Source organism: Heliangelus exortis, chromosome 25, assembly GCF_036169615.1.
Source record: "Heliangelus exortis chromosome 25, bHelExo1.hap1, whole genome shotgun sequence".
Classification (NCBI taxonomy): Eukaryota; Metazoa; Chordata; class Aves; order Apodiformes; family Trochilidae; genus Heliangelus; species Heliangelus exortis.
The window spans coordinates 2,368,216-2,394,611 of NC_092446.1; the positions used below are offsets into that span (position 1 = coordinate 2,368,216).

Here is a 26,396-nt window from a genome sequence, read left to right on the forward strand (position 1 = left end):
GGCCTTAAAGCACTAATTTGGGTGGGGGGCCCCACCCCGCTCCCCCCCGCCACTTAGGGAGGGAGCTCCGGGGCTCCCGCCCATCCCCGGTCCTTGAGCAGCGGAGCCCGGGGGCCCTCCTGCGGCCACGGCTCCGCAGTGCTGCAGCCCCCCGGCCCCCTGCCCGCTGGGACCCCCGAATCCGGACGGAACTGAGGGGGTTTTCTCCGCCTTGTCCCCTCCTGAGGGTGCGGGGTGCGGGGCTCGCAGCGGGGGGACGGCACCCCCGGGGGCTGAGCCAAGCAGCGAAGGGCGCTGGGGTTGGGGAGCTGAGATTTCGAGGTTTAATTGCTCGCAGTTTGGTTCTTCTTACAGCTGCTGGATGGGGGGAAGGCTGAGCCGGTGCTGAGGCACCCCGCACCCCGGCAGGATGCGGCACAGGACAAGGTGAGCCCGGGGATGCAGCAAGTTCACTGCTCCTCTGCCCCCAAATCTGCCCAGCTCTGGGCAAGCCCACGTTGCTCAGATAAAGTTCACGGAGATAAAACCATTTGCTGGAGAGATGATGTGCCCAGGGTGTCACCTCCAGAATGGGCCGGACTTCAGGGACCTCCACACGGGTCTGTTCTGTCCCGGGTCCCCTCCCTGCTCCTGCACACGGGGGCTTGGCTGCCCTGTGTTTGGTATTAAACCCGTGTCACCTCCTAACTACCCTTTCCAGCAAGCCCAGGAGATGCCTGGGAGGGGGGGATCCATCCCTGTGTCCCCAATTCATCACCACCCAGAGGTACTGCTGGGTCCTCTCAAAGCACTTCCACCTGGCCTCTGCTCATTCTGTTCTGCTCAGCAGCCACTTCAGACCCAGTTGTGATCTTGCCAGGTCAAAGCAGCAGAAACTCAGCCTGCTGCTGGGCTCCCGAAACAGCACAGACTTCTCTCTGGCTACTGGGACATGCTGGGAGATGTGCCAGCAGGAGATGTGATGCTCAAGTGCTGCAGGGATGCAAGGAGCTCAACATGGGACCACAGGTGAGCTTGGTTTGGCTTCAGGGGCAAGGAAGAGGTGGGAGAGGACACTGATGATCCCCACAGAAACATTAAGGACCAAATTCCCAGCTGAGGCAAACTGCTTCAGGGCCTCTAAAGTTGGTGGAGTGGCACCCATTTGTACCAGAGGAGGATCTGGGTGTGCATATACTTATATATATATATATATTTATATATATGTGTGTGTGTGTTTATAGATATATTACATAAATATATATGTATGAAATAATTTAAGAAACATCCGAGACAGCATGCTGTGCTCTTGTGTAGGGCTGGGGAGGCTGGGAAGGCAGCTGCTTGCCTCCCCCTGCTCTACCAGCTTTGATTCACAAATGGAAACAGAGTCTTGAATTAAATTAAAACCCGCACACGCACGCACACACAACACGGGGCAGAGGCTGTAAAACAGAGGTGTGATGCTGGCAAGTCCACGTGTCCCTGAAGAGATCAGATCAACTAAAGCTGAAGGAGGGGGGAAATAAATAAATGAAGAGGGGATCTCACCTGTGCTGGTGCTTCTCCAGCATCAGGTCCCCTGTGTCCTCCCCCGGCCCTCGTAAGGACCAGGTGACAATGTCACAGCCCTGCTCTGTCCCTGGTGGGGTTGGGAGAGGCTGGTGGGATGTGCATGTCCTGTTGCACTTGTCTTGGGTTCACTTTCTCCTTCACCACGTGCTTTGCTTTCACTCCATCCCAGGATTTGGCTTTTTGCCATCTTAGTCTTCAAGGATGAAAGAGAAAACCCAGCCCCAAATAACTCCTCTCCTCTCTCTACAGCAAGGTCTCCTGGAACCAGCTTTGGTCCAGCTCAATCCATCCCACCATCAGAAAACCTCCTTCTCAGAGACTTTCAGAGCAGAATGACAATGAAAAAACAAGCCCTAAACCCCTAGAAAAACCCAGCGCTCCATAAATAACCAGTTTCTTCCCAAACCTCCTCCTCATTCCTTATCCTGCCCTTCCCAAACATCCCAGAGACACCCAGCTCTGCCACACCACCCTCCAAGAGGCCACCACCAGCTGCAGCCAGGATGGAGAAGCTGGGAGAGCAACAACCTGAAGGCTCTGGACACTGTGTCCCCCCCCTTGCTCTCTCCTCAGTTGGAAATGGAAAACCCCTGGGGGGTTGCAGATCAGCTGGAGAGCAGGACATGCTCCAGAAAGTAGGTGATGGAGTCCCAGTGCTTCCAGAGGAGGAAGAGGAAGAGGATGAGCAGGGCAGTGCTGAGGATGCGCATGCGGGTCTTCATGAGGGGGGTGATGAAGTTGGCAATGGTGGAGACGAAGACGAGCAGCACGGCCATCAGGGCTAGGATGACATTGATGAACTTGCCCAGCAGGGCTCGGGCGTTGGCATTTTCCACCCCTTCCAGCTGCACCACCTGCTGCTGCTGCTGCTGCAGCTCCAGCTTGGTCACCCGTGTCAGGCAGGACTCCACCGCCTCCTGCGAGGGACAGCAGGACATCAGGGATGGCCACTGATCCCAAGGACTGGCCACTGATCCCAAGGGATGGCCACTGATCCCAAGGACTGGCCACTGATCCCAGGGGATGGCCACTGATCCCAGGGAATGGCCACTGATCCCAAGGGCTGGCCACTGATCCCAGGGGATGGCCACTGATTCCAAGGGCTGGCCACTGATTCCAAGGGCTGGCCACTGATCCCAAGGGATGGCCACTGATCCCAGGGGATGGCCACTGATCCCAAGGGCTGGCCACTGATTCCAAGGACTGGCCACTGATCCCAGGGGATGGCCACTGATCCCAAGGGCTGGCCACTGTCCCCAAGGGCTGGCCACTGTCCCCAAGGGCTGGCCACTGTCCCCAAGGACTGGCCACTGTCCCCAAGGGATGGCCCCCCCGGGCTTCTGCTGCTTGCCCTGGTGCTCTGAGACCTTGCTGCTGTGATGTCTTCCTTGCACAGCTCCCACTTCTGCTGGAAGGGGTTTTTCCTCTGCAAACCCTTGCCCAAGGTGTGCCCACCCTGCTGTGCCTTGGTGCTGGGAGTACCAACTGCAGCAGAGCAGATGACCCAAAACTGGGACAGCAGGGACTTTGTGTTGGCTCACACGTGGCTCTGTAACAGCCCAGTGCTGCAGCCACCCCCCTACAGCTGTGCCTGGGGCTCCAGCACAGAGGGGACTTTTCTGGGGGCCTGAGGGACGTGGCTTAATCCTAAACTTCTTGTTGTGAAGGGATCACAGTGAGGACCCCATCTGGAAGGTGTTGGAAAAAGGGGACACCCCCTACTCACCCTCCCTCCCTCCCTCCCAGCCTGGGGTCCTTCTCTTGCCCCATGGATGGGGGGGGGTGCAGTGGGGAGGGGCTCAGCCCCCTTGCTCCCCTACCTGGATGTCCCGTGCCCTCTCATAGGACTGGTAAGCCACCTTCTCCTCCATGCTGGCCAACTCCTGCTTCAGGTTGGTCATTTCATTCTGGTGCAGCTCAGTGAGGTCGTTCAGCTGCTCCTCCAGGCGCTCGTATCTGTGCACGGGGGGTGAAGGGGGCTCTGGGGTGGGCAGGTTCCTCCCTCCACCCCCTTACCCTCACCCTGCTGCCCCTCCCTGCTCCAAAAGGAAAGCGTTGCACGATCCTCCATGGGAATTGTGGGGTCTGGCAGTGTGGGGTCAGCCACTCCCCATGTCCCCAGCTTGCTGATGGCACCCACCCCTCCCTACCTGTACCGCTCCTCCTGCAGGCACTGGGTCATGTAGGTGTAATCCCTCTGCAGCTGGGCCTTCAGGTCCTCCATGGAGTCCTCCAGGTGGGACTGGCTGTCCTTGATCTCCCGGAGCTCCTCAAGGATGGTGTCAAAGTTATAGTGGTGGCTGTCCAGTGTGTTGGACTTGGGGCTCCCCAAACCGCCGGGTCCCGCCCCTGAGTTGCTGCCGCCAGCAGAGCCGGAGGTGGCACTGGAGCACTCGTCATCACTGCCATACTTGGGGCTGGACACCAGGGTGGCACTGCCACTCAGAGCCCTGGAAGCCTCCTCTGGGTGCCCATCATCCAAGGTGTCCTTCAGGTGGGCGATGTTGTCGGCGCTGCCGAACTTATTCCGGATCAGGCTGGCGAATTCCCGGGGTTTGGAGACCACTGCAGTGTGGGTGGCCTGGGACAGACCCGAGAGGCCTCCCTTGACACCCTCCACCACCCCTCCACCAAACCCGCTGATGCTGGAGCGGACGTTGGCACCCACGTCCTTGAGCCCTTGGTGCATGTCCCTGAAGACATCCTTGGGCTGGCGGGAGGGCCCGTTCTGCTCGATCTCCTTCAGCTTTTTGTGGTAGTGCTCCAGCTTTTTGTGCAGCTGGGCGATGGTCTGAGCTGACTTCTGGTTCTTCTTCTCAAAGACCTGTTTGATGCGGGAGGCTTGCTGCTTGTCGGCGTTGTTGGCCAACTTCAGGTACTCGGCCACGTTGTCATCCCGAGCCTCCTGCTCGATCTTGATCTGCTCCGTGATCTTGAGGATTTTCTGGTGCAGGTGCTCGATGGCAGCTTTTGTCCTCTGGGGGTCTGGGGTGCCATCGGGGACGTCCAGGCAGATGGTGCCCTCGGGGTCACCGTGCCCCGAGGCGGTGGGCAGGCTGAGGGTGGTCACATCCCCCTTGTCCAGCTGTGGGGACAGAGAGAGGAGGGTGATGCTTAACAGAGGAGGCAAAGGTCTGGGGGGTGTGGGGGGACAAAGGGAGGGAGGCAGGAGCTGGGCTGGGGAATGGTTAACCAGCAGTGACAAGTTGGTTGTTTGGGTTTTTTTGTTTTTTCTGGTTAAGCATTTCCCAGCCACACTGCTGGTGTAGAATCAGGGGATGGTTTGGGTTGGAATGGACCTTAAAGCTCATCCAGTTCCACCCCTCCCATGGGCAGGGACACCTCCCAGGTTGCTCCAAGCCCCATCCAACCTGGCCTTGATCAGTCAGAGGGCTCAGCAACAGCAGAATTGGGGTCCCGGGGCTGTTTGCTCTCAGCAGGGAGCATCCTCTGTCAGGAGCTCGACTGGGACTTCCCACCCTCCCTCCATGCAGAGATGGGCACCCACGTTCCTGGGTGCTGAGCACCCAGCCAGGGGAAAAGGAGCGAGGAGCGAGGAGCTGAACTGGAACCCATCATCAAATCTCCCACCAAACCAGCAGAGAGAGAAGGGACTGAGCAACCCAAAGGTATTTTAGTTTTGTTTTCAGACTTTGGCAGCTTTCCCACCCAGTTTGTGGGTGTCTGGGGAGCAGCTCCTGGTCCCCAGACGGGAGCAGGGCCTGGGACTCCTTTTTAGTTTTTTTCTGAGATTTCTCACCTGGCAATGCCAGACCCCTCTGCAAGCCCAACCTGGGAAGTTCAGGCACGTGTTGATTTCCATGTTACAGATGGAAAAATTGGAGCTTTGAGAGAGGAACTCACCTGCCTGAGGCCACATTTAAAATCCTGGACTGTGACCCCAGGTCCTGCCTCATGCTCTCTAACCCAGGCACATTGCTTTGCCATGTATGAAAAAAAAGAAACCCCAAAACCAAACCAAACAAACTACTAAATCTCTGGAGTTGCCGGGGTTTATGTGCAGATTCTTATGCAAATCTCCCTGGTTGTATAAATGGCTCCTGGCTTCTAATTAAGAGCTGCTTGAAAGTTAAATACTGTTGGCAGACCTGAATAATTTCTAATTTCCATCACACTTTCCCTGAATGACCCTTTAATAGGGATAATGCTGGGAGATCATTACACAGGAGTGTGTTATCACCAGGAAATGCCTTGCATGGGAGGGAGGAATGTTCTCAAGATGCTGCTGAGGAACACTCCCATCTGCAGCAGGTCCTGTGGGGGGCTCAGAAAAGCAGGGACAGATCCTGCCCTCCTTTTATTTACTTAATTCCCCTGTGCTGCATCATGCTGGGAGTCCTGGGGGTGCTGGTGCTTCATGCAGGGGCTCCTTGCAGGGGGTTCAGCCTCCTTGGGAGGAAAAAGCAAAGCACAAGCTCAGTGGGAGCATCCCCCAGCCTCTTCCCCAAGGGTTTTCTTCTCTCTCCACTGCTGTCATCTGGGCTGGAGGATGAGAGGAAAGGGGAACCCCAGCAGCCCCCTGCCCCCAGGCGGATGTGGGATGGAGCTGGGAGCTGGATCAGCACTTTTTTTTTTTAAAGGAAATTATATTTAAAAAAAATTTATGCCAACAAACAGTGTTTTCAGCCCTTGCTGCCAGGCTATTCTTAGCTGCTTGGTCAGGCTGGGCCCTCCTGTTGCCCTGTGGATGGTTTTGCTTTGGTTTCTTATCAAAAAGCAGAAATGAGAAGTGACAGGAAACAGACTTTTTGGCCAGCTGGGAGATTCTCTGCAGAGTAAGGGACAAACCAGCAAAGGAAAAGGCAACTCTAGAGATGCTGACATGGGAAACCCCAGCTGGGCCAGCAAAGGGGGAAGTTGCTCAAACTTTCTTTCCAAAGAAAGAAAGGTCTGGAAATCACCCAGACCTTTTCCCCTGCACAGCCAATCTTTTGGATTTAATTGTGGGAATATATTTGGGAGGAGAGGAAGGGAGGGCAGGATGGGTGGGGAAGGGCATGGATGTGATGCTGACATGGCTGGGGTGAAATCCTTTCCCCAAGCCCCACCAAAAGCTCTGTTCTCTCTCAGAGCACATCACAGGAAAGCCACATCAGGTTATTGCTTTGAAAACAGCCACCAAAACAAGACAATACCCATCCCTGCAGCATTAACAGACAGTGCCTGCTAAATCCCAAGCCTAAATGACTGTGCAGTGGATTTAATCGGGGATTAGTAAAAGCCACACTTTCCCTACATGCAGGAAACCTTCTGGTAGGCACATGGAAATGAAAACCTTGTTTTCCAGCTCTTGTTTTCCAGGCAGGCACAGAGGGGAGAGCAGAGGCTGATGTGGGATGCGGGAGGAATGCAGGACATGGGAAGAGAAATGATTTTGATCAACAGAGTTCAACCCGGGAGAGCTGAGATATGCAAAAGGCTCAAGCTAATAAGCTGAGCAAACAGTACTTAGAGGGCCATGGCCAGGCACAATTATGCAGTGTTGGTTGATTTGCTGCTGCAGGTTTGATGGAAGAAATCCCGGGGGGCAGGTGAGGAGCTCAGGGCCCAGCAGCTCGTGACCGTGTCCCCAGCGTGGGGCTCTGGGTCTCCCAGCACAGCTGGGAGGGATTTAAACCTGTTCTTAAGAAATTGCACACTTATTGCAAAGTGTCAAGGCACTTGTGCCCTAAACTACTCTGTTTTCAGCATCCTACAGCTACAGGAGATGAGCTGACCCCATGGCTCCTACTGCATCGACCTGGAGAGGGGACTTTCCCTGCTGGATGTGACCATGGTTCCCAGCTGAAATCCAGCCTGGGGATGAAAGAGCTGTAGGAACCTTCGAGCATGGAAGCCCCACCGAGCTCTCGAGGAATGCTGGCAGGCAGGGAGAACCCAAGGAGCTGGTGCACTGACCCAACAGCTCTGCAGCACGGGTGTCACCAGGGCCTGGTCCCTTGGTGGCCACCAAAGCACGGCCACCAGAGATGCAGGTGGGCACTGGACGTGGGGAGGTCGATTTGGGGGCACTGTTAAATTGGGAGTGCCCCCATGGCCCCCCTTCCTCAGAGCAGCTCAAGTTGGGGCAGTCGGTGACTGCAAGCAGCCCAGCAGGACAAGGGACAGTCCTGTCCCTGTCCCCACGTGTGTCCCCAGCCCCGTGCTGCTGTTACCTACCCCGGGGGTTAAAATAGCATCAGGAGCCCTGACTCACACTTCCCACCCTCCTTCCCAGCCTGCAGCACAGCCCGAAGGAGCCAGCCCTGCCTGCTCCTGGCTTTCCCCCTGCTTTCCCCCTGCTTTGCTCCTGCTTTGCTCCTGCTTTGCTCCTGCCCTGCTCCTGCCCTGCTCCTGCCCTGCTCCTGCCCTGCTCCTGCCCTGCTCCTGCCCTGCTCCTGCCTTGCTCCTGCCTTGCTCCTGCCCTGCTCCTGCCTTGCTCCTGCCTTGCTCCTGCCTTGCTCCTGCTTTGCTCCTGCTTTGCTCCTGCTTTGCTCCTGCCTTGCTCCTGCCTTGCTCCTGCCTTGCTCCTGCCCTGCTCCTGCCCTGCTCCTGCCCTGCTCCTGCCCTGCTCCTGGACAGCCACACCGGGGCTGCCAGCAGCTGCCTCCCCTAATTTCCAGCCTTTCTAATTCTTCTTCCACCACGTAGGGAGGAGGAGGAGGAGGCACATGAAAGGTTTCACCTCTCCGCGGAGCTTCCCACCCCGTCTGCTCCGCACGGATCCATCCCGGGGGGTTTCGCTCAACCGAGCGCCAGAACCGGAGGTACCAAAACCCCTCTGCGGGTCCCTCTGCCCAGCACCGTCCTCCCCGCGGTTTTCAAACCCAAGGTGTGCCAGGACCTACCTCCATGGTGGGCAGGGCCGGGGGTCCCCTGGGGTTAATCGGCGTGAGCAGCCCGGCTGCATCCCCCCGGTGTCCCGATTCCCGGCAGGGATGGGCGAGCAGAGCTGATTCCCATGGCAGGGCTGTGCCGGGGGAAAGCAGCGGCTGATGGCAGGAAAAGTTTAGGGGGGGGAGAGCAGCAGGGAGGAGGTAAAGAAGGAGGAGGAGGAGGAGGAGAGGTTTCCTGCAGCCCCCTGCCCGGGCTGGCCCCGCGATTCCCGGGGGGCTTCGTTCCCGCAGGGATTGGAACGGAGCAGCCGCGGGATTGCCGACTCAGGAGATCCGCCGGAGCTGTTTACAGCTCTGAGAGAGCCCGGAGGAGCTTTCAGGGCTGTGTGTAATGCAAAACCCCCTCCTCGTCCCTCTGGCGGGAGATTCCCACGCCTCCAGCCCCATACGCTGCCTGTGCCCTGACGCAGAGGGTCGGGACGGGCCACTGCTGTCATCTGCTGTGTCACATAGCAGGACAGCCAGCCAGGAGAGGCAGGAGGAGGCAGAGCAAAGCAAAAAAAAAAAAAAAAAACCAAAACCAAAAAACCCCCAAACACCAAAAAAAAAAAACCCCACCCCAAACCCGGGGGATACTGCCAAGCAGGAAATTCTAGATATCCAGTGGTCCAGCAAGGAGCTGGGCAGCCCCCCCAAGGGAGCTAAAAGCCAGGAACCAGGTTGTGTCTTGGTCCTGCTCCAATATGGACTCAGGTCCAGACAGCACCAGGCTCCTGACCCCCTCACACCGTGGAGGTGATGGGGAGGGTTGCACCGACCTGAATCTGCCAGAGGAGAACAGGGAGTGCACAGAAAAAGCCATCCAGCTGACTGACCAGATGCAAGAGTTTGATAATTCACATGGAATTAAGAAGATGCTGAAGGGGATGGCTGAAAATCAAGCAGGACAGAGCTGGTGCCAGTCTGGAGTCCCCCCCCAGGTACTGAATTTATGTTGGGGAAGTGGTGAGGGGCCAGGGTGAAGGTCCAAGACCTGGAGCTTGGGTGTTTGATCCAGCCCAACCATGGGGAGGTTTGGTGCAATCAGAGCTGCAGGATCAGGCCCGGATCAGGGTGGTTGAGGGAAGCAAAGCCCAAACCCTTCTGCTGAGCCAGTCCAAAGCCCTCAATGTGCCCCAGGATCCTGGGGCTGTTTGAAACCTCAAACCACCCCTGGCTGCAGAGCATCTCTGTGCAGCTGCAGACATGGGGCTAAATGAGAGAGGTTCACTTGCAGCTCTCTGGTCAAGTAATTTCTCACCAAAAAAAAAAAAAAGAAAAAGAAAAAAAGAAAAAAGCAACACAACAACAAGAGCTTAGGAAGTATTTTCAGCCACACGTTGAATTGTGCTGGCCCGATGAGCTGATGGTGACCCAGATGCATGTGTAATGTGTAATGGGGAGGACCAAGCTGTTCCCACAGCTGAGACCAGCTGAGCATCTTTCTCCCTGCCCTGGAAGTGTAACTTGCTGTGCTGGAGAGGCTCTGGGTGCACCATTGCACCTCTGAGCTGTGAATCCTGCAAACGTGAGCTCCCCTAAACCTCCTTTCAGACACTGCCCTTCCCTGAATCCCTGTGGGAACACTTCCCTTCCAGGAATGTCAGCTCTGACAGGTTTGGGGCAAGGGCCAGAAGGAAATGGGCACAGAAGCAGCAACTGCTGCTTGGGCTGCTCAGTGCTGGGAATCTATTTCCCCACTGGCATGGGAAAAGTGGGGGTTTGCAAGGAAATTACCCCAGAGGAGGTTTGTTGTGGATTTCCCCTTCAAACTTAGCATCAGCTCTGCTTAGAAAGCAGCAACTCTGTTTTCCAGGCCTACCTATAAGAGGCAACCAGAGAAATAACCAAAGAAAATGCCTGGATGAGCACAAAAATCACAGCACATTCCATAGGAGCTGGTGCAGGATCTGGCCCTGAACCTCTGGTCCCTCCTGGTCCCAGCATCTCCACCCTGAGACAGATCCCCAGCACAAACACAGAGGAAATCAGGGACTCAGCACCCAGGGCTGGGAACCCCCAGGGCCTGAGCTTAGCACAGGGAAGGAAAACCAGTAGAGCTGCACTGGAGCAAGCTGGGAAAGCTGCATTTGGATTACTGGGAGCCAGGACACTGATACCACAGGTGAAGATCTGGAAATTCCACCTCTCCTGCCCCTCACGTAGCCATTTGCTGTCCAAAGCAAGAGGTTTCTTGGCTAAATCCACAACCATGGCCACACTGAGCCCAGCAGCAGCCACACCTTCACCTGCAGGTACCATCTTCTTCCTCACCCCTCACTCCTGGACATCCCAAACCCTTGCCTTGCCTCGGAGCAGGAAGCAGCCTGACGAGGGGTACTTACAAAAACACCCAGCAGAGAATTTAAGAGCAAAATCCTTTTCCCAGGGCAGGGCTCAGGAGGATGCTGTTCTGGCTGGAGGATGCCCTGCTCACTGCTGCAAAGTGCCAGGCTGGTGCTCCAGGAGGCAGCTGGATCCTCTCCCTCTGTCATAGCTGCAGTGAAGGAGCTGAAGGGCCAGAGGATGGGAGGATGTGGCTCCCAGAGGAGGCACCACCAGGCTCTGAGGCAGCCAAGAACAAGCAGCACCGGCTGGTGAGCAGGGAGGGAGCCTGGAGGAGCAGGAACAGGCTGTGGGTGCTGCAAGGGACCCCTCCTGCTCCTCCTGGGAGAACACCCAGCACCTCCAAGCACTGCCTGGAATGGTGCAGAGAGGAAATGAAGGAGCTGCCGTGGTTCCCTGAACCCATCAGAGCTGGGATGGTGCCCAGCTCATCCCATGGGGCTCTTGGTGGCAGCAAGGGGAGGAGTCCCTGTGGTTCTGTGCTCATCCATGCCATGTCAGCCCCAGGATTTCCTAATTCCATCCCCACATCCGCCAGATTGAGGGCTGTCCCTTGCAGGTCATCAGGAGGGACATCTCTGTGGAGATGATTCAGTGACCAGCCCTTCATGGGTCAAACTATTCAGGGCCCTGCCTAGGCTTGGAGAAATCTTTGGAAAAAAATCCCAGCGGGAGCTCCAGTGGGGAAAAAATCCCCAGGAGCTCCAGCAGTGGTGCTGCTGGTTTTTTTGCTGGGTGACTGAGTGTGAAAGCCACCTGCAGCCCCCCCAGCCTGTGCTGCTGCTGGGTTGTGACACCCCTAACAGGGTGCTTGTGCTACCCCTGGGGGGTGTGGGGTGGATTTTTGGGTGATTATGCAGGAAGGGTTTTGGGAGGGGCAGAGCTGAGGAGTGAGGAGTCCCAGGGCAGGATCCTGCTTTGCTCATCCTGACTCAGGAGCCAAATCCTGCTCTCAGGATCATCCCCATCCCAGCTGCCTGCCTGGGGATGGGCAGGACCCACTGTGGGATGGACGTGAGCCCTCACTCTCCCAACCCTGCCCTGTCCCCCCCCACACCAACCACCTCCTCAGTCCAAATCCTTCACGTTCCCCACGCCTGCAGGGAGCAGGAGCTGCTGGTGGGCTGGGAACAACAGCCATATGTCAGCCAAGGCTGAGGAACATGATGTCTTTTGCTAGGGGGTGAATCAGTCCCAGAGTCTGATACTCTTCTTCTCCTGAATTAATTAAACCAGCAATCTTGGGGATCTTTGTCTTTACAGCTATTATCTTGCTTTTCCCAAACTGCTTCTCGAAGCACCATCCAGATGGGAGCAGTGAGGAGGGAAGGAGCTCCCACCACCACCCCCCTGTGATCAGGAACTCTCATTTATTCCCCTGGGATACTTGAGGAGATGGAGACAGAGAAGTGGGAGCTGACCTGGACACCAGCACCCTCACACCTCCAGCTTCAGGATGCAGCTGAGGTCAGCAACCCCCTCAGATCCCCCCACCCCAAACCCTTGGCACTCGTAGGGTCTCTGCACACTGATTCTCCCCACTTCACTCCCTTGGGATCCTGCCTGGATGCTGGGGGGGTGCCTGGCCATGGGGCTGCAGGGAGAGGGCAGCTCTACACCATCCCTTCACTTTTGCAGCCACCACTGGCCTAGTTTAGTTCCTTCCTCTGGGATTTTAACACCATTACTTGCCTGGAGTTTGGGTGGGAGGGGAGGATGTGCTTTGCCTCCTAAAGATATGTGAGAGACTTCACTCAAGGGATGGAAATGTTGGACCTGGCTTTCAGCTGGGGAAACTGAGGCAGCGAGTGATGGGAAACCCCTGCCTAGGTCAGACAGGTGGGATCAGCAATCAAAGCAGTGAGACTCAAAGGTTTTGCATCTCCTTAGCTCCTGCCAGCCCCCTGGGGATCTTTAGGTTCTCCAGAAAGCAGGCTGCCTGCTCAGGAGCTCACATTCAACCTTACAGTTTTAGGATCACTGGCCCCAGTGCCACAAAATGCCCCTTAAAAGGGAGCCTTAGGGGCAGCAAAATGCTTCCCAGAATCCCACCATTTGGGCTTCCTATCAGACCCTACCTGGGGGCATCTCCCCCCTGAGCTGGAGCTGGGTTGGGGCCACCACTTACCCAAAGCCCCCCACGTCCCGGGGGGGATGCTCAGAAGCTGAGGGTTTCTCCCTGCTGGCTCTAATCCCTCTCACCCTGATATAGCCACTGAGCCAGGGGGATCTAAATTTAGCGGGATGAATCCTGCCCCGTGCTGGGAGCACTGGTGCCCTTCAGGCTGCAGGAGGGTGGGGATGGGGCTGAGGCAGAGCCCTGGGGTGCAAAGCACCCACCCGGACCGGTCCCAGGGGAGATGGGAGCAGGGACATGGGAGCTAAGAGCCCATCAATCAGTGCCCGTCACCACCCAGCACCCGCCTCGGGCCTGCAAACCCAGAGCAGAAGCCCCCTTGTCCCCCCCCCTGTCCCCTCCCCTGTGCCTCAGGGGTGAAGCATTCGCTCCGGGGGCCAAGGCGGCTGCGGGAGGGGACGGGGACACGGGCGGCGGTGGCAGCTGGTGCTGTCACTTGCCCAAGGGACACTGAGGGCAGGCGGGTAGTGAGCTCGGACCGGGTCTGGCACTCGGACCCCTCGGGGGATGCTCCGCGGGTCCCAGCCGGGGCTGAGCACTTGCAGTCGTGACACTTGTGAGCGGGTCCCGCTGAGAGAAGCCGGGTAGGGGTGTGCACGGACAGACGGACGGACAGACGGACGGACAGGACAGCCAGGAAAGGCCAGACAGCCGCGCACACCGGTGCGGTAACGCTGCCCTCTAATGGCCACCGGGCCCGCATCCGGCCCGGCCCCTCCCGCTCGTCCCCCCCTCCCCCTCTGTTTGGGGTGGGTTGTGGGGGCTCGGAGGGGCCGTGGTGCAAGGCGGGGGCTCACCTGGACATGGACCATCCCGCAATCCCCGCAGGCATCGGCGCAGCTCCCCGGCAGCACCAGGCACAAAACCCCGCGGCTCCCCCGGTCCAGCTCCGGATACCCCGACGGGGACGAGGGTCCCCCCGGGATGCTCTGCCCCGCCAGCACGGGGGCTCGGCTGACCCCCACCCCACCGGGGGTCCACGGGGAGACCCCACAGCCCCGCTCCCGGGGCGTCGGCAGCCGTTCCTGCCGGAAATCAGGAACTGGCGGGTCACCAGGAGGAGATTAGCGAGGTAAGGAGCAAGCTCTCCAGAATGCTCCCATCGCCACCTCGGGACCCGGCTGGCACCTTCCCCCTGCCCCGATGCCATTGCCACACCACTGCTGTCACATCTGTCACCGTGTCATAGAATCAGAGAATGGGCTGGGTTGGAAGGGACCTCAGAGCTCATCAAGTCCAACCCTTGCTCCACTCCCCCCGTGGTTCCCAGCCCATGGCACTGAGTGCCACATCCAGGCTCTTTGGAAATATCTCCAGGGATGGAGAATCCACCCCTTCCCTGGGCAGCCCATTCCAATGGCTGAGCACCCTCTCCAGAAAGAAATTCTTTCTAATGTCCAACCTAAACCTCCCCTGGCACAACTTGAGACCTCTTGTGCCCTCTTGTCTTGCTGAGAGTTGCCTGGGAAAAGAGCCCAACCCCCCCCTGGCTCCAACCTCCTTTCAGGGAGTTGGAGAGAGTGATGAGGTCTCCCCTGAGCCTCCTCTTCTCCAGCCTCAACACCCCCAGCTCCCTCAGCCCTTCCTCATAGGATCTGTGCTCGAGTCCCTTCACCAGCCCAGTTGCCCTGGATGTCTGTGACATCTTGTGAGTAGCAGCACCAGCCAGGGGCTCCCTTGGACACACCAACACCGACCAACATCCCCAGGACACCACTGGTTTTTGCTGAGCACCACAGCCACACAGGATGGGACAAGGAGGAGAATGGGTGCTTGAAATCCAGAGGTCCTCCTGGTGCCTCCAGCCCTGGAGAAGCCCCCCCAGCCCACCCGAGGATCTTGCAGGTAAGTGGAGATCTATCTTGGGGCAAAGTGTCCCACGGGGACACATGGCATGGCTGTGGCTCTCAGCAGAGTCAGGCAGCAGAAATATCAGTCCCAAGCTCTGAGCACCCATCAGTGGGTGGCAGGGGTCATCCAGGCCACCACACTGTCATCCCACCCTTAGCAGAGCTGCTTTCCCCATGCACAAAGTGGGAGCAGGGTGAGGAACCAGTGCAGGTAAAGGGAGGGAAGAGAAAAATGCAGGAGCCTAATTAACAAAAAAAAAAAAAAAAAAAAAAAAAAAAAAAAAAAAAAGGAAGGGGGTGTGGGGGGAGATCAATAGCTGCTCAGAAAGCACTTGCTAAGGCTGAGCAATCCCACAAGGGATTAATCCAGAGTGTGCTCAGCCCCTTATGCAACAGATGGAGAATTGAGCATGAAATTTCTGGGGAGAAAAACAGCTCTTTCACGGGGGGCATCCCAGGGGCAGCAGCTTCCAAATGGTTTTGAGGGTGAACGAGGGAGGAGACAGAGGTGCCTGAGCCTGGCAGGACAGGAGAGGGGTGAGGTGAGGCCCAAAGCCCAGGTGCCAAGCCAGGTGCTGGGGTTTGGGGGAGCTGTGCAGCACCAGCTGGAGAGGAGCTGGGTTTCCTGAGGGCTGTGGAAAAATAATCCGGCATGAGAATATCACACAGCTCTTGTTTCTCCAAATAGGTTATTTTTCCACTGCCCCACAAAGGACCCAGTATTGTCTCTCTTCTTTATTACTCTTTGTGTCATATGCAGTTAATTATTCATTCCCTTTTTGTGCTCTTTGTGCTGCTCTGGGAGCAGACACGGACCCGCTCTGTTCTCACCTCTCTCTGGGTGCTTCTGTCCCAGTATGAACGGCTCAAAGCTTTGGCCATAACCCCCCCAAGGCTCAGCAGGACAGGGGCTCCTCACCAAGCTGAGGCCATGGGGAAAGGTGCAAGAAATTTTGGCTGCAGGTGCTCAAACTGACAACCTGAATGGCTCAGGCACTCAGTCTGGGGGAGGGACTGGCAGGGAAGGGTTGGGGTGCCCTGATTTGCACCCTGTAAAGTGTGCACAGGGCCTGGGCAACTGTCTCTTGTGAATACAACCGTGTATCTATCCTCTAGGACAAGATTCCCACATTCTGATGGTGGCCCCAGCCCCACAAGGCTGTGACAGGGGACCCTGGCACCCAGCAGGAGCGTCAGCTGCAGCTTGGCACTGAAACTGCCCAGAGAAAACAGAAAGGAAAGGTATCCAACCAGATCCTCTTTCCATTAGCTCAGAGGGCAGCAGAAGTCCCCAGGTCAGATTTCCCTCTCGGAGACTCAGTGCCAAGGAGAGAGGATTGGCTTGTGGGGGGGGAGCACCACTCCCAGGCCCTGTGCTCACCAGGTCCCACTGCTGAGGGGGAGCCCATGGGGGGCTATCTCACCCCCACCCACTGTCACCCTATTGCACAGCCATTCCTGTAAAATCCACCCACCCACGAGCCCTCTGGGGGGTGCCAGAGCCATCCCCCCACCCCAAGCCCTACCACTTTGTTACTTTACTGCTGGTATTTTCAGGTAAATGAAGAAAAAAATTTAAAAAGAATTAAAAATAGGATGCATCTAGGCCTTGGGGCTGCAGAGGGCATGCTCAGAGCATGACACCTGCTGAGATCCAAGGGCCAAGGAGAGAAGCAGATGTGGAGAACCCCACCAGCAGCTGGAGCATCTCTCCCTGCCTGTGCCTCGTGTGCCGTGCTCCTGCACTGATCTCAGTCTCATAACAAGGGGCTAAATCCTAGATGGAAAACCCAGCCTGTCAGCCCTTTAAAAAAATCACTCTGGTGGGGACCAATTTGCTTGCTGTGCCTTTGCAGACCCCTGGGACCCTCTCCCATTCCCAGGCCCCTTTTCCTTCTCCCTCAAATCCCACTCTGGGACTTGGAGCAGGGCACGATCCTGCCTTCACCTTCACCTCCCTACCAGGCTTAGCATCAACCCCACCCACACTGCACACCCCCTGCCTCCTCCTAACAGCACCTCGGGGTGCTGGTAGCCCCATCCCCTTGGCTATTAGCCCTACCTTGTCAGCGAGGCACTCAGTGTCCTCGGTCAGCAGGTAGACAGCCCCACTCTCAGCCAGGAGGATGGCAGTGTCGGTGGTGGAGGAGGACCTGGGCCGGCCCTGGTGCTGCTGGAGGATGGCAGTCAGGCTGCTGTCCTGGGGGGCTTTGCGGAGGAGGTGGGGGCTCCCTTTTTGGGGTTCCAAGGAGCCGCTCTTGGCTCTGCGGCCGGCGCTGTGCAGGCTGGTGCCGCGTTTGATGGAGGGGCGGGAGCGGATCTGCTGCAGGACCCGGTTGAAGGCGGTGGGCCGGGCCGGCAGGTCGTGGAGGGACACGGCGTAAGAAACGCGGTGCATCTCCGGGGACCGCTCCTTCTCGTCGGGGGAATCGTGGTCGGAGAGCCCGTGGGAATGAGGAGGCACCGGGTCCTGCGAGTTCTGGTGCTGCTCCCGCTCCCGGGACCGCCGGCGGCTGTGGAAAAGGTGCTTCAAGCCGTGGCCAAACATGGAGCCTTCGGACAGCTGCTGGATTTTCTGCGGGAGAGGAGAGAAAAAGAACCTCAGGCACCGTCGGGAAAAAGGAGGGTGCGGAACCGCGGAGACCCGAGCCGGGCCGGATCCCCCCTCCCCGAACCAAACGTGAGGCTCGAGGGGTGAAAGAGCTTCTGGAGGGCTCTGGGGACCCCGCACCGAGCCGAAGGGATCTGCAGGAGGGATGGAGCCTTGGTGCCTTGCTGCACTTTATAGCCATGGGAATTGTTGTTGAACATCAGTGGCTGGCTGGGGGCTGCAGGGCTGAGCACAGAGCTCTGGATGGCTCCAACTGTGAGGTTCCAACAGTGTTTCCCAAGCTGGGGGAATGTCTCTGATGGGTGCTGCCTGTCCCTAAAGCTGCAAGAGGAGCAGAAATTCCCTTCAGAGCAGGAGAGGGAGGAGGAGGGTGTCTGCAGACACCCTGCACAGAGAACCTGACCCTGTGGGCAGCAGGGATGGAGCAGCCTTTTTATTTGCTAGAAAAGCCAGAGCTGCTCCCAACCTTGGACCCTCAGCCACCAGCATGCTGCCAGGAGCCACCTGCTCTCTGAAACATGCTCCAGAAAGGATCAAAAAAGGGATTTTCCACCATCTGAGAGCACAAGCAGGGACCACGATGGCCTCGCTTGCAGGAGTGAAACCTCAGCTCGTGGCCCAGTGCTATCAAATCCAGTCCCCACTGGGCAGCAGCTGGTTTCCAGCAGGAGATGGGGGCATTCTGGTCCCCTGGGAATCCCCTGGTCTTCCTCTCCCAGGGGGCTGAGCCTCACGTTCCCACAGAACACAAGGCTTTTCTCATGCCAGCTCCTGGGAATCGGGGTGGACGGCAGCAGCGGCCACAGAGAAGTCATGAAAAATGGATGGTGGAACAGATCCTGCTCAAGATTACAGCCAGGTCAACCCGGAGCAGTTTCCCTGCAGTCACTGGAATGCTCAGATTTACAGCCACAGGGGATGTTGGCTGAATGCCCTCCCCAGTCCCCTGGGTGTGGTGAACTGGGGGGCAATGGTGTGGGCAGCAAAGAGCAGGATCTGCAAAGGGCTCAGCAGATCCCAGATCTCTGGGACCTCCCAGACAGCAAGGAAATGATCCAGGGATGCTGAAAGATCCTCTGATCTCCTGGAGCAGGCTCAGGTGATGGGAACCCAGCAGATGCCAAGGCACAAGGCTGCCCTGTAGCTCTCTGTCTGACTTTTTGGAGTCAAGCCATGTATCCTACCTTTGAGGCCACCAGTCCTGACCCTCCTGATTTTCAGAGCCACTTCAGCACCGAGTTACTGCTGCCAGGTTCTCTCCCCAGGGATGCTGGGTCCTGTAACAGTGCTGCTGCCATTTACTCATGCTCGAAACCCAGCAGGGAGCAGGCTCTGAACCAGGAGCTTCTACCCCAGCAGACATCCAGCAAAAGCCCCAGCTTTAGCAAAGCAGTGATGTTGGAGACACAGCCTGCAGGAGCTGCAGGATTTCATGGCCACAGAGGAAAGACTCCATCCCCTAAAACCCCAGGCATTAAAGCCACGGGGTCCAAATCCATAATTGTCCTCACACCTGTAACACTGACAAGAAACCAGCAGTGGGATCCTGTGTCACTCACCATGACAGGCAAAGCCCTTAATCCTTCTGTTATCCATTCATTATGAGAATTTCCAGCCTTTTGGATTTTCCTGAGAACTATAAAATAAACCCACAGTGCCGGATTGCTACTTCAGGAAATTGTGATTTAAATTTTATTCTATTTATAGAATTGCTATGGAAACCGAGGCAGCATCAGATAGGTAAGAACTATAAACCCCCAGATTTCTGCCACCAAGGGGATGGCACAGCCCTGGATGCTCAGTTAGCCCTTTAGAAGGTCCAAGTGAAAAGAAACAAGTAACTCCCTTCCTTGAGGCTAAAAAAACCAAAATAAAAGCAAAGCCAGCACTGAAGGAGAGGAGGAGAAGTTTTCCCAGCTCCAGCTGGGGCACCCTCAGGGGCTTCTCAGCCCAACAGCTCCAGATGATAGAATTCACCTTTTAAAAGAAACTCTCCTGAGGTCCTTTCCAAGTTTTCCTGAAGGAACCTTTCCTGGGCTCTGCAGGTAGAGCTCCCAGCAGGACAGGAAGGGATCTGAATGGAAAAAAAAAGTGGCAGGAAAGCAAAAAAAGGGGAATGCCAGCCCTGCTCTCCTGGAACCCCAGAGGACCAAGGGCTCATGTCCACCAAAGAGTGGTTGGGAGTGGTCACCACCACCAAGCTGCTCTGCAACACTTGTCACAGAGAATTTGCTGATGTAAAAAACTCTGTTTTCTTCTGTTACTCCGGGATATTATTTCTCTTCCAAAGCAGAGGCATTTTTCTGGCACGAAACCACTCGTGGCTCAGAACAGAGCATCTGCACGGGCTATTTTGGAACAGCCATTGCTTAATAACTAATGCAATGGATATGGAGATTAATTTCTCAGTGTAGACATCTGAAAAACACTACGACTAATACAAAAATATCTTTCTTTCTTTTGTCTTTTTCGTTAATACAGCCAGAAGCTCCTGCTCAGTGCTGGGGATTTGTTTCCATGGACTCCAAAGGAGCAGCTCCTGCTTCCCATCCCTGGAGGGGGGTCAGGACCCTTGCTGGCTGCACTGGGGTCAAGCCCAGGGCACAGAATTTGGCTGAGGATGACCACAGTCACACTCTCTGCCTCCTCCCTAGGTGTTTATCCATTGGTGGAAAGGAATGTCTTGGAAACTCAGAAGGTAGGAACGTGGTGCACCCCCATCCCACTGCCCTGCCTGCACCAAGAGTCCTGGTCCTGTGGGGACACTGTGGGGACAACCCACATCTGGCCACTCAAACCTCCCAGTTTCTTGTTAAATGGTTTTCCAGCTCTTCTCCAACACCCAAACCTCTTACTTTGGCTTCCAGACAAACAAGGAGAGGATCTTATTGCTGTGACCTTAGAGCACAGCCACACGCTGAGAAGTCCTGCTCAATTATTATTATTACTATTAATTATTTATATCCCTGGCCTGCCCAGAAGCTCCAGCCAAGATGCTGCAGCCCTTTGGAGGCACTGCACACACAAAGTGGAAGACTGTCCCATCCCATTCTGCTCTGCTCCATCCCACCACACCCCACCCCACATTTTAAGGTGTGGGGGAACCATTCTCCTGGGGGGCAGAGGAAGAGACTGAGCCCCTGAGCAGCTCCCTCGGAGGTCCTGCTTGCCCCACCATGGGTTTTCTACTCCTCCTGCTGCTTTCCCCAGCTGATCCTCCCCAGGAAGGGGGCCCCATCCTCACCCTGCACCCCACTCCTGGCTGCCAGGCTGGGGGTGAGGGGCAGATGTGTCCCCAAGGGGTGACAGCCAGCCCAGCTCCCCCTGGCACCCCTCTCTCACACCAGCACCCAGAGCCCCCATTCTGCTGCCACAAGCGCCCTGGGAAAAAGGAGAGGTGTTCTAAAATGGAAAACTAAAGCACTCCCCCCACACACACTTCTCCTCTCGGGGACAGGATGAGAGAACAAACATGTGACAAACCTTAGTCATGTTGTTCTGTGCACTACTGAGAGGCTGTAGTGACACACAGCTCCTTAAACCTCTCTGCAATGGCATCCCTGGGACCAGCACTGCCTGCCCAAGGGTGGCCCCAAACAGGGCTCAGGGGGGTGGCTGAGGATCCCCCAGGAGCTCCTGATCTGGGGGATATTTACAGAAGAAAATCCCTGCTGAGAGGAGGCAGATGTGCTCCCCAGGGCAAGGACACAGCCCACGACTGCCTCTCCCACAGCCACCACCTCTGCCTCTCCTGAGCTGACTGTGGGGATGCTGAGAGCTGAAATTTGGGGGGAAGCAAGGATGGGGAGCCTGGGGAGTCAGATTTGGGAGGGGGGAATGGGCACAGAGGGCTTAACCTCAGCTGAGTGTCCCAGTGTCCCAGCCTAGCAGGAGTGTGTGCATGGCACAGCTCCCAGGAGGGCTCTGCCCCTCCCCAAACTCTGGTGGGACTCATTTTTCCTGGCTGCATCCTGCCCAGGGGATGTTCTCCTCTTTTCCCTGAGGATCTGGGTGTGCAGCTCTGCAGGACTGAGAGCTGGGACCTGCTGAGCTCCCTGCCAGCAGCCCCAGAGCTTGTGCTGAGCCATGGCCAGGGAGATGATGGATGTGGCTGCTCCAGGGACTGTGTGGCTCCTGCTCGAGCTGCTTGACAACAGCTCCATCCTCTGAACCACAGGGGAGCCAGCTCACCTTGGCACTGTCCTTTCAAGACCAGAATATGCCTGGAAAATTGTTTGTGTGAGGGATTCAGTATAAATGGAGCTGAGGGTCTAGAATAGGGGCTGGAGACCTTTTTAGGGAGAGGAGGAGTCCTCTGCATCCTGCCAGCCAGCACAGGCACTGCCATGGGGGAGCCTCTGAGCCACATCAGGAGGTTCAGCCCCCAAACTCATCCTCTCCAGCCACCCCATCCCAACCCCATTGCTCAGGGCAGGACCTGTGCTGGAGATTCCACAACCTGTGATGGTACCCCCCCCTCCCCCCTTTATTTTTTTATTTCATCTCACTAGGAGAGGCTCTCCAGCTCCAGGAGAGGTTTCCCATCTCCAGGAAACCCAGGAGGAGATTGCTGTCTGTGGATGTGAGGTTGGGATCAGATCCTGGGAAGAGGGAAGAGCTTAGGCCAGTGCCTCTGGACTTCTGCTGATCTTGGCTTTCAGGACCAAAGGACAGAAAGGTGGGAGTCATGAAGACCAAGATCATGAAACTGGAGATGGAGATGAGGTCAGGCTTCAACTTTCAGCCCTTGGCCAGGTCAGTCCTTTTGGGAAAACATAGGGAGAGACCCAGGGAAAACTATGAGCTCTGAGAAGGTCAGAGAAAGTGTGAGCAGGACCAAGCAGTGAACTCCTTGCTGGAGCCACGAGAGGCTGGATGTCTCCTTTTGCAGTGTTTTGTATGGATCCAGACACTCTACTGCAGAGCACAGGAATCCCTGCCACCCAATATATTTTTGAGCAGAACAATGTGTCACGAATCTCCTTTGCTCCTTGCCAGAACTTTTCCCTTTTTTTTTTTCTCCCCCAACAGAGCCCTTGGCCTCAGCAGAGGAGCTGGGGCTGGGGAACGGAGAGCTGCAGCAGCTCTGCTGGGATTAGGGGATGGAGATGACCCAAGGCAGCCTCTGGTTGCCAGGTTGCCAGCTCAAATCCATCTTGGGCTGGCAGCAAACAGGAGGTGACAGCTGATGCTCCTTCACCACCCACGGGGAGATAAATCTGTGGGTCTTGGTGCAGGGCAAGAGGCTCTGGGGACAGCAGAGGGGCCAAGGACCACCTTGTTTGAGCCCACCCCACCTTGGCCAATGCAGTGCAGCTCCAGAGAGGGTTTAGGGCAGGAAAACTTTGAAGTATCTATTCATGATGCCACTCATTGTAGTAAGAGGAGGCGAAGTGGCTGGCTGGGTGGTGTCTGTGGCAGGGCCAGGCAGAGAGCCCAGCCTGGCCAAGGAAGTTGTGGGCAGCACCAAGACACAATTTTTTTTGATGTGTTCTGCAGGTCTGGGGATTGATTCCATGTGGGCAATTAATTGCTGAGCTACAAAATATGGTAAAGGTGAGGATCACAGAGCAACCCTGCATTAGGCTGTTGTACTCACATCAATAAAATCAATGGGTCTTTGGCCACTGCTCTTGCTGGGAGCTGGACCAGGCTGCAGCTCCAGCTCAGAGCTGGACACATTGGCCAAGGGACACTTGGCCTGGTGGCCATCCCCGTCGTAAGATACAGATCCTTTTGCTTCATGATTTTTTTGGTCTTTTTTCTGACTCACTGTACAGGTGAAAAGTGCCCCAGGTGGGATCAGAAAGGCTGGGGATGAGGTGGATGAGAGGCACCACCTTGTCCAAGCTCAGCTGAGCCTCCACAAGGTAAGAGTGTTCCACCCCACCAAGCCTGAGCACCACAGCCCCATGGATGTCCCTGGCTCTTCCCTCCAGCTGTTTTTAGGGCAGCAGCACCAGCTGTGCCTCACCTCAGCAAAGCCAAAACAGGCTCAGAATCATAGAATCACAGAATCCTAAAACTGGCTGGGTTGGAAGGGACCTCAGAGCTCATCAAGTCCAACCCTTGCTCCACTCCCCCCGTGGTTCCCAGCCCATGGCACTGAGTGCCACATCCAGGCTCTTTGGAAATATCTCCAGGGATGGAGAATCCACCCCTTCCCTGGGCAGCCCATTCCAATGGCTGAGCACCCTCTCCAGAAAGAAATTCTTTCTAATGTCCAACCTAAACCTCCCCTGGCACAACTTGAGACCTCTTGTGCCCTCTTGTCTTGCTGAGAGTTGCCTGGGAAAAGAGCCCAACCCCCCCCTGGCTCCAACCTCCTTTCAGGGAGTTGGAGAGAGTGATGAGGTCTCCCCTGAGCCTCCTCTTCTCCAGCCTCAACACCCCCAGCTCCCTCAGCCCTTCCTCACAGGACTTGTGCTGGATCCCTTCACAGCCTCCTTGCTCTTCTCTGGACCTGCTCCAGCACCTCAATCTCCTTCCTGAGCTGAGGGGCCCAGAACTGGACACAGGACTCAAGCTGAGGCCTCCCCAGTGCTCGAGAAGCAGGAGCTGCTGCTCAGACATCAAGGAAAAAGCACCACGTGTCACAGCAAGCAGCCTCCTCTCACCACGGGGTTTCTTGTGCTGAAAGCAGCCAAGTTCTCCTGTGGGAATGGGGTTTTTCTTTCCTGGCTGCCTTTCTGGAAGGGATGTCTGGCACTCCTGGTTGTGCTTCCCAGCTCCTGCATGACCTTGACTGTGCTGGTAAAACCTTCTAGGCCAAGCTGCAGGCCACAACCAGGATGTCCACCAGGACACCAGGATGTTTCTGGGTAACCAGGGATTTATTTCCATCTTTTTCCAGGTCTTTTTAAAACCCAAGAGTGGAAGCAGCACCTCCGTCCCACCACAGCCCAACCACCACATCTCCTCTGGCAGTGCAGCCAGGAGCACACTCTGCCCACAGACACGAGGTGCTGCAGCCCCCCAAAAAATCAAAGTTACAACCAGGGAATTCATCTCTGCACCATCAAACCCCCCCCAGCCCCCCACCAGCAGGACCCTGTTGAACATTTGGGGCTCTGAGCCTCTCTGCTTCCAAACCCACGAGGAGAATCTGCCCCATTTCACCCATTACTGCCCCATCCTGCCTTCCAGCACCCCTGCCCGCACCCTGCCCGCACCCTGCCCGCACCCTGCCCCCGGGGCCGGGGCTGCCGTCCCTCCCGCAGCTCTGCAGTGCCGCCCAACTTGTTTTCCTCATTAACCGGACCCAGCCCGAAGGCACCGGGAGCAGCAGCCTTGGGGCCATTTATACCTCGGCGTTTCCCGGCTGCCGCAGCCCCGAGCCCACCCTGGACACGGCTGGTGCTGCTCCAGCATCCCCCCCCCCAAAACCCCCAAACCCCCTCCCGCGCTGGGCTGGGTCCGGGGGGGGTTTATTTATTGGGGTGTGCTCAGCCCCTCTGCAGGGGGACAGCCCTGGCCCCCTAAAAAATCCATCCTTTAGGTGACAGCATCCTGCTCCTGACCCGCCCCGGGTTGAGACCCTTAGGTCTGCAGCCCCCTTGCCACGAGTGGGTGGTGTCACCAGGGTCCTCCAAGCCTCTCCCACTGCTGCCCTGTTATTGTCACTGCTCTCGGTGGCCAGGCTGCAGCAGGGCCACGCCGGCTCCTAATCCACTGCCACGAGGAACCTGGCCCCTGGGAGGTGGCACCCGCACCCCAGGGACACCCCATCCCCTGGGAGCATTCCCAGGGCAGGAGCATCACCCAACTGGGTGCATCCCAACCTGGGACCTCTTCATTCCAGAAGCATCCCCAATCTTGGGACCCGGGAGCATCCCTATCCCGGGATCACGCCCATTCCAGGAGCATCCTCACTGTAGGCTCATCCTCATCCTGGGACCAACCCCATTCTGGGAGCATCCTCATCCTGGGACTATCACCATCCCAGGACCATGCCCATCCCGGGAGCATCCTCATCCAGGAGCATCCCCATCCCGGGGCCATCTCACGTCCTCCAAGGTCACACCTGTAGCAGCGCGGGGAGCAGAATGTGGGGACGGTGCTGCCCCACCGGCTCCCTCCCACCGGTGACCCCTCTGGGTGCTCATCACACCGGCACCACCATAGGGTGCTCCCCCCATCCATCACCCCACTGCTGACCCTAAGGGCCACTCATCCCTCCGGTGACCCGCCCGGGATCCTCTCCCCACTTCCAGCCCACCGGGACCCCCCGGGCCGGTGCCCCCGCTTCTCACCTTCAGGTCGGGGGGTTTGGTGCGGGGCGGCGGGACAGCGCCCACCTCGGGGGCTGCAGCCGCCTCCCCGGATTTGGCCTCCATGGCGGCGGGGCCGGGCTGTTCCCCCACGGCTCCGGGGTCCTCTTCGGGCTGCTGCAGCTCGTCCGACCGGCACCGCTTCATACCGGTGCGCCGTGCCCCCGAGACGCGGGGGTTCCTACGGCCGCGGCGGCGGCGGCACCGGGCGGCGTCCGGGCGGTCGTTGCGGGGCCCGCGGGATGCGCGACCCCGGCCCGCCCGCCCCTCCTGCCCCGCCGTGCCCGGGCCGGGCGGCGGCTCCGCGCCGCGGAGGCTCCGCGCCCGCCGGCATCGGCATCCCCGGCACCGCCGCTGCCCCCGGGGCTTGAGTGACAGCGGCGCTGACCAATGGCTGCGGGCGGTGGGCGGGGCCGGGGCCGCTGATTGGCTGCGGCGCTGAGGAGCTGTCGCGGCGCGCGGTGCTGCCGGGCCCACCGCCCCCCGGCCCGGTCCGCGCAGCTCCGAGACCCCGCGGGAGCCCCGGGAGCCACGGCCCGAACCCCCGGGGCGCTACCCTGCCCTTTGTTTGCCGTTTTTAAATCTATATTTAATGTCTTTTTATTAATTTCTCCTCGCCCCTAGGCCGCTCTCACACGATCCCCTCCACCACGCGCCTCCCTGCCGGTCCCCGCCGTCCCCCACGGGTGTCCGGACGTGGGCGGAGGCCCCGGGGAGGGCAGAGCAGAGCGCTGGGTCCCCCCCAGCCCCCGT

General features: G+C 57.5%; 2 protein-coding genes across 4 annotated transcripts in view; both read right to left on the reverse strand.

Annotated features, from left to right (window-relative positions):
• CDK18 (cyclin dependent kinase 18) overlaps positions 1-26,396 on the reverse strand; it is a 193,794-nt gene that overhangs the window by 140,598 nt on the left and 26,800 nt on the right. The window lies entirely within an intron of this gene.
• TMCC2 (transmembrane and coiled-coil domain family 2) lies at positions 1,181-25,987 on the reverse strand. 3 transcript variants are annotated; one of them, XM_071768632.1, is made up of 5 exons: positions 25,626-25,987; positions 16,825-17,337; positions 3,705-4,639; positions 3,375-3,510; positions 1,181-2,471 (listed from the first exon to the last, which is right to left on the reverse strand). In XM_071768632.1, exons 1-5 carry the CDS (start codon positions 25,788-25,790, stop codon positions 2,160-2,162), a joined length of 2,061 nt encoding a protein of 686 aa, XP_071624733.1. In that variant the 5' UTR covers positions 25,791-25,987; the 3' UTR covers positions 1,181-2,159. The 3 variants fall into 3 exon arrangements, with proteins under 3 accessions (XP_071624733.1, XP_071624734.1, XP_071624735.1); XM_071768633.1 differs by lacking the exons at positions 16,825-17,337; positions 25,626-25,987 and adding an exon at positions 13,710-13,739; XM_071768634.1 differs by lacking the exons at positions 16,825-17,337; positions 25,626-25,987 and adding an exon at positions 8,403-8,972.

Excerpts from the sequence above, each read along its gene's own strand:
- TMCC2 (XM_071768632.1), bottom strand. The coding sequence starts at position 25,790 with ATGAAGCGGTGCCGGTCGGACGAGCTGCAGCAGCCCGAAGAGGACCCC. Across the intron at positions 4,640-16,824 it reads CTGAGTGCCTCGCTGACAAG|CTGGACAAGGGGGATGTGAC; the intron begins GTAGGGCTAATA and ends CTGTCCCCACAG. Across the intron at positions 2,472-3,374 it reads AGAGGGCACGGGACATCCAG|GAGGCGGTGGAGTCCTGCCT; the intron begins GTAGGGGAGCAA and ends TGTCCCTCGCAG.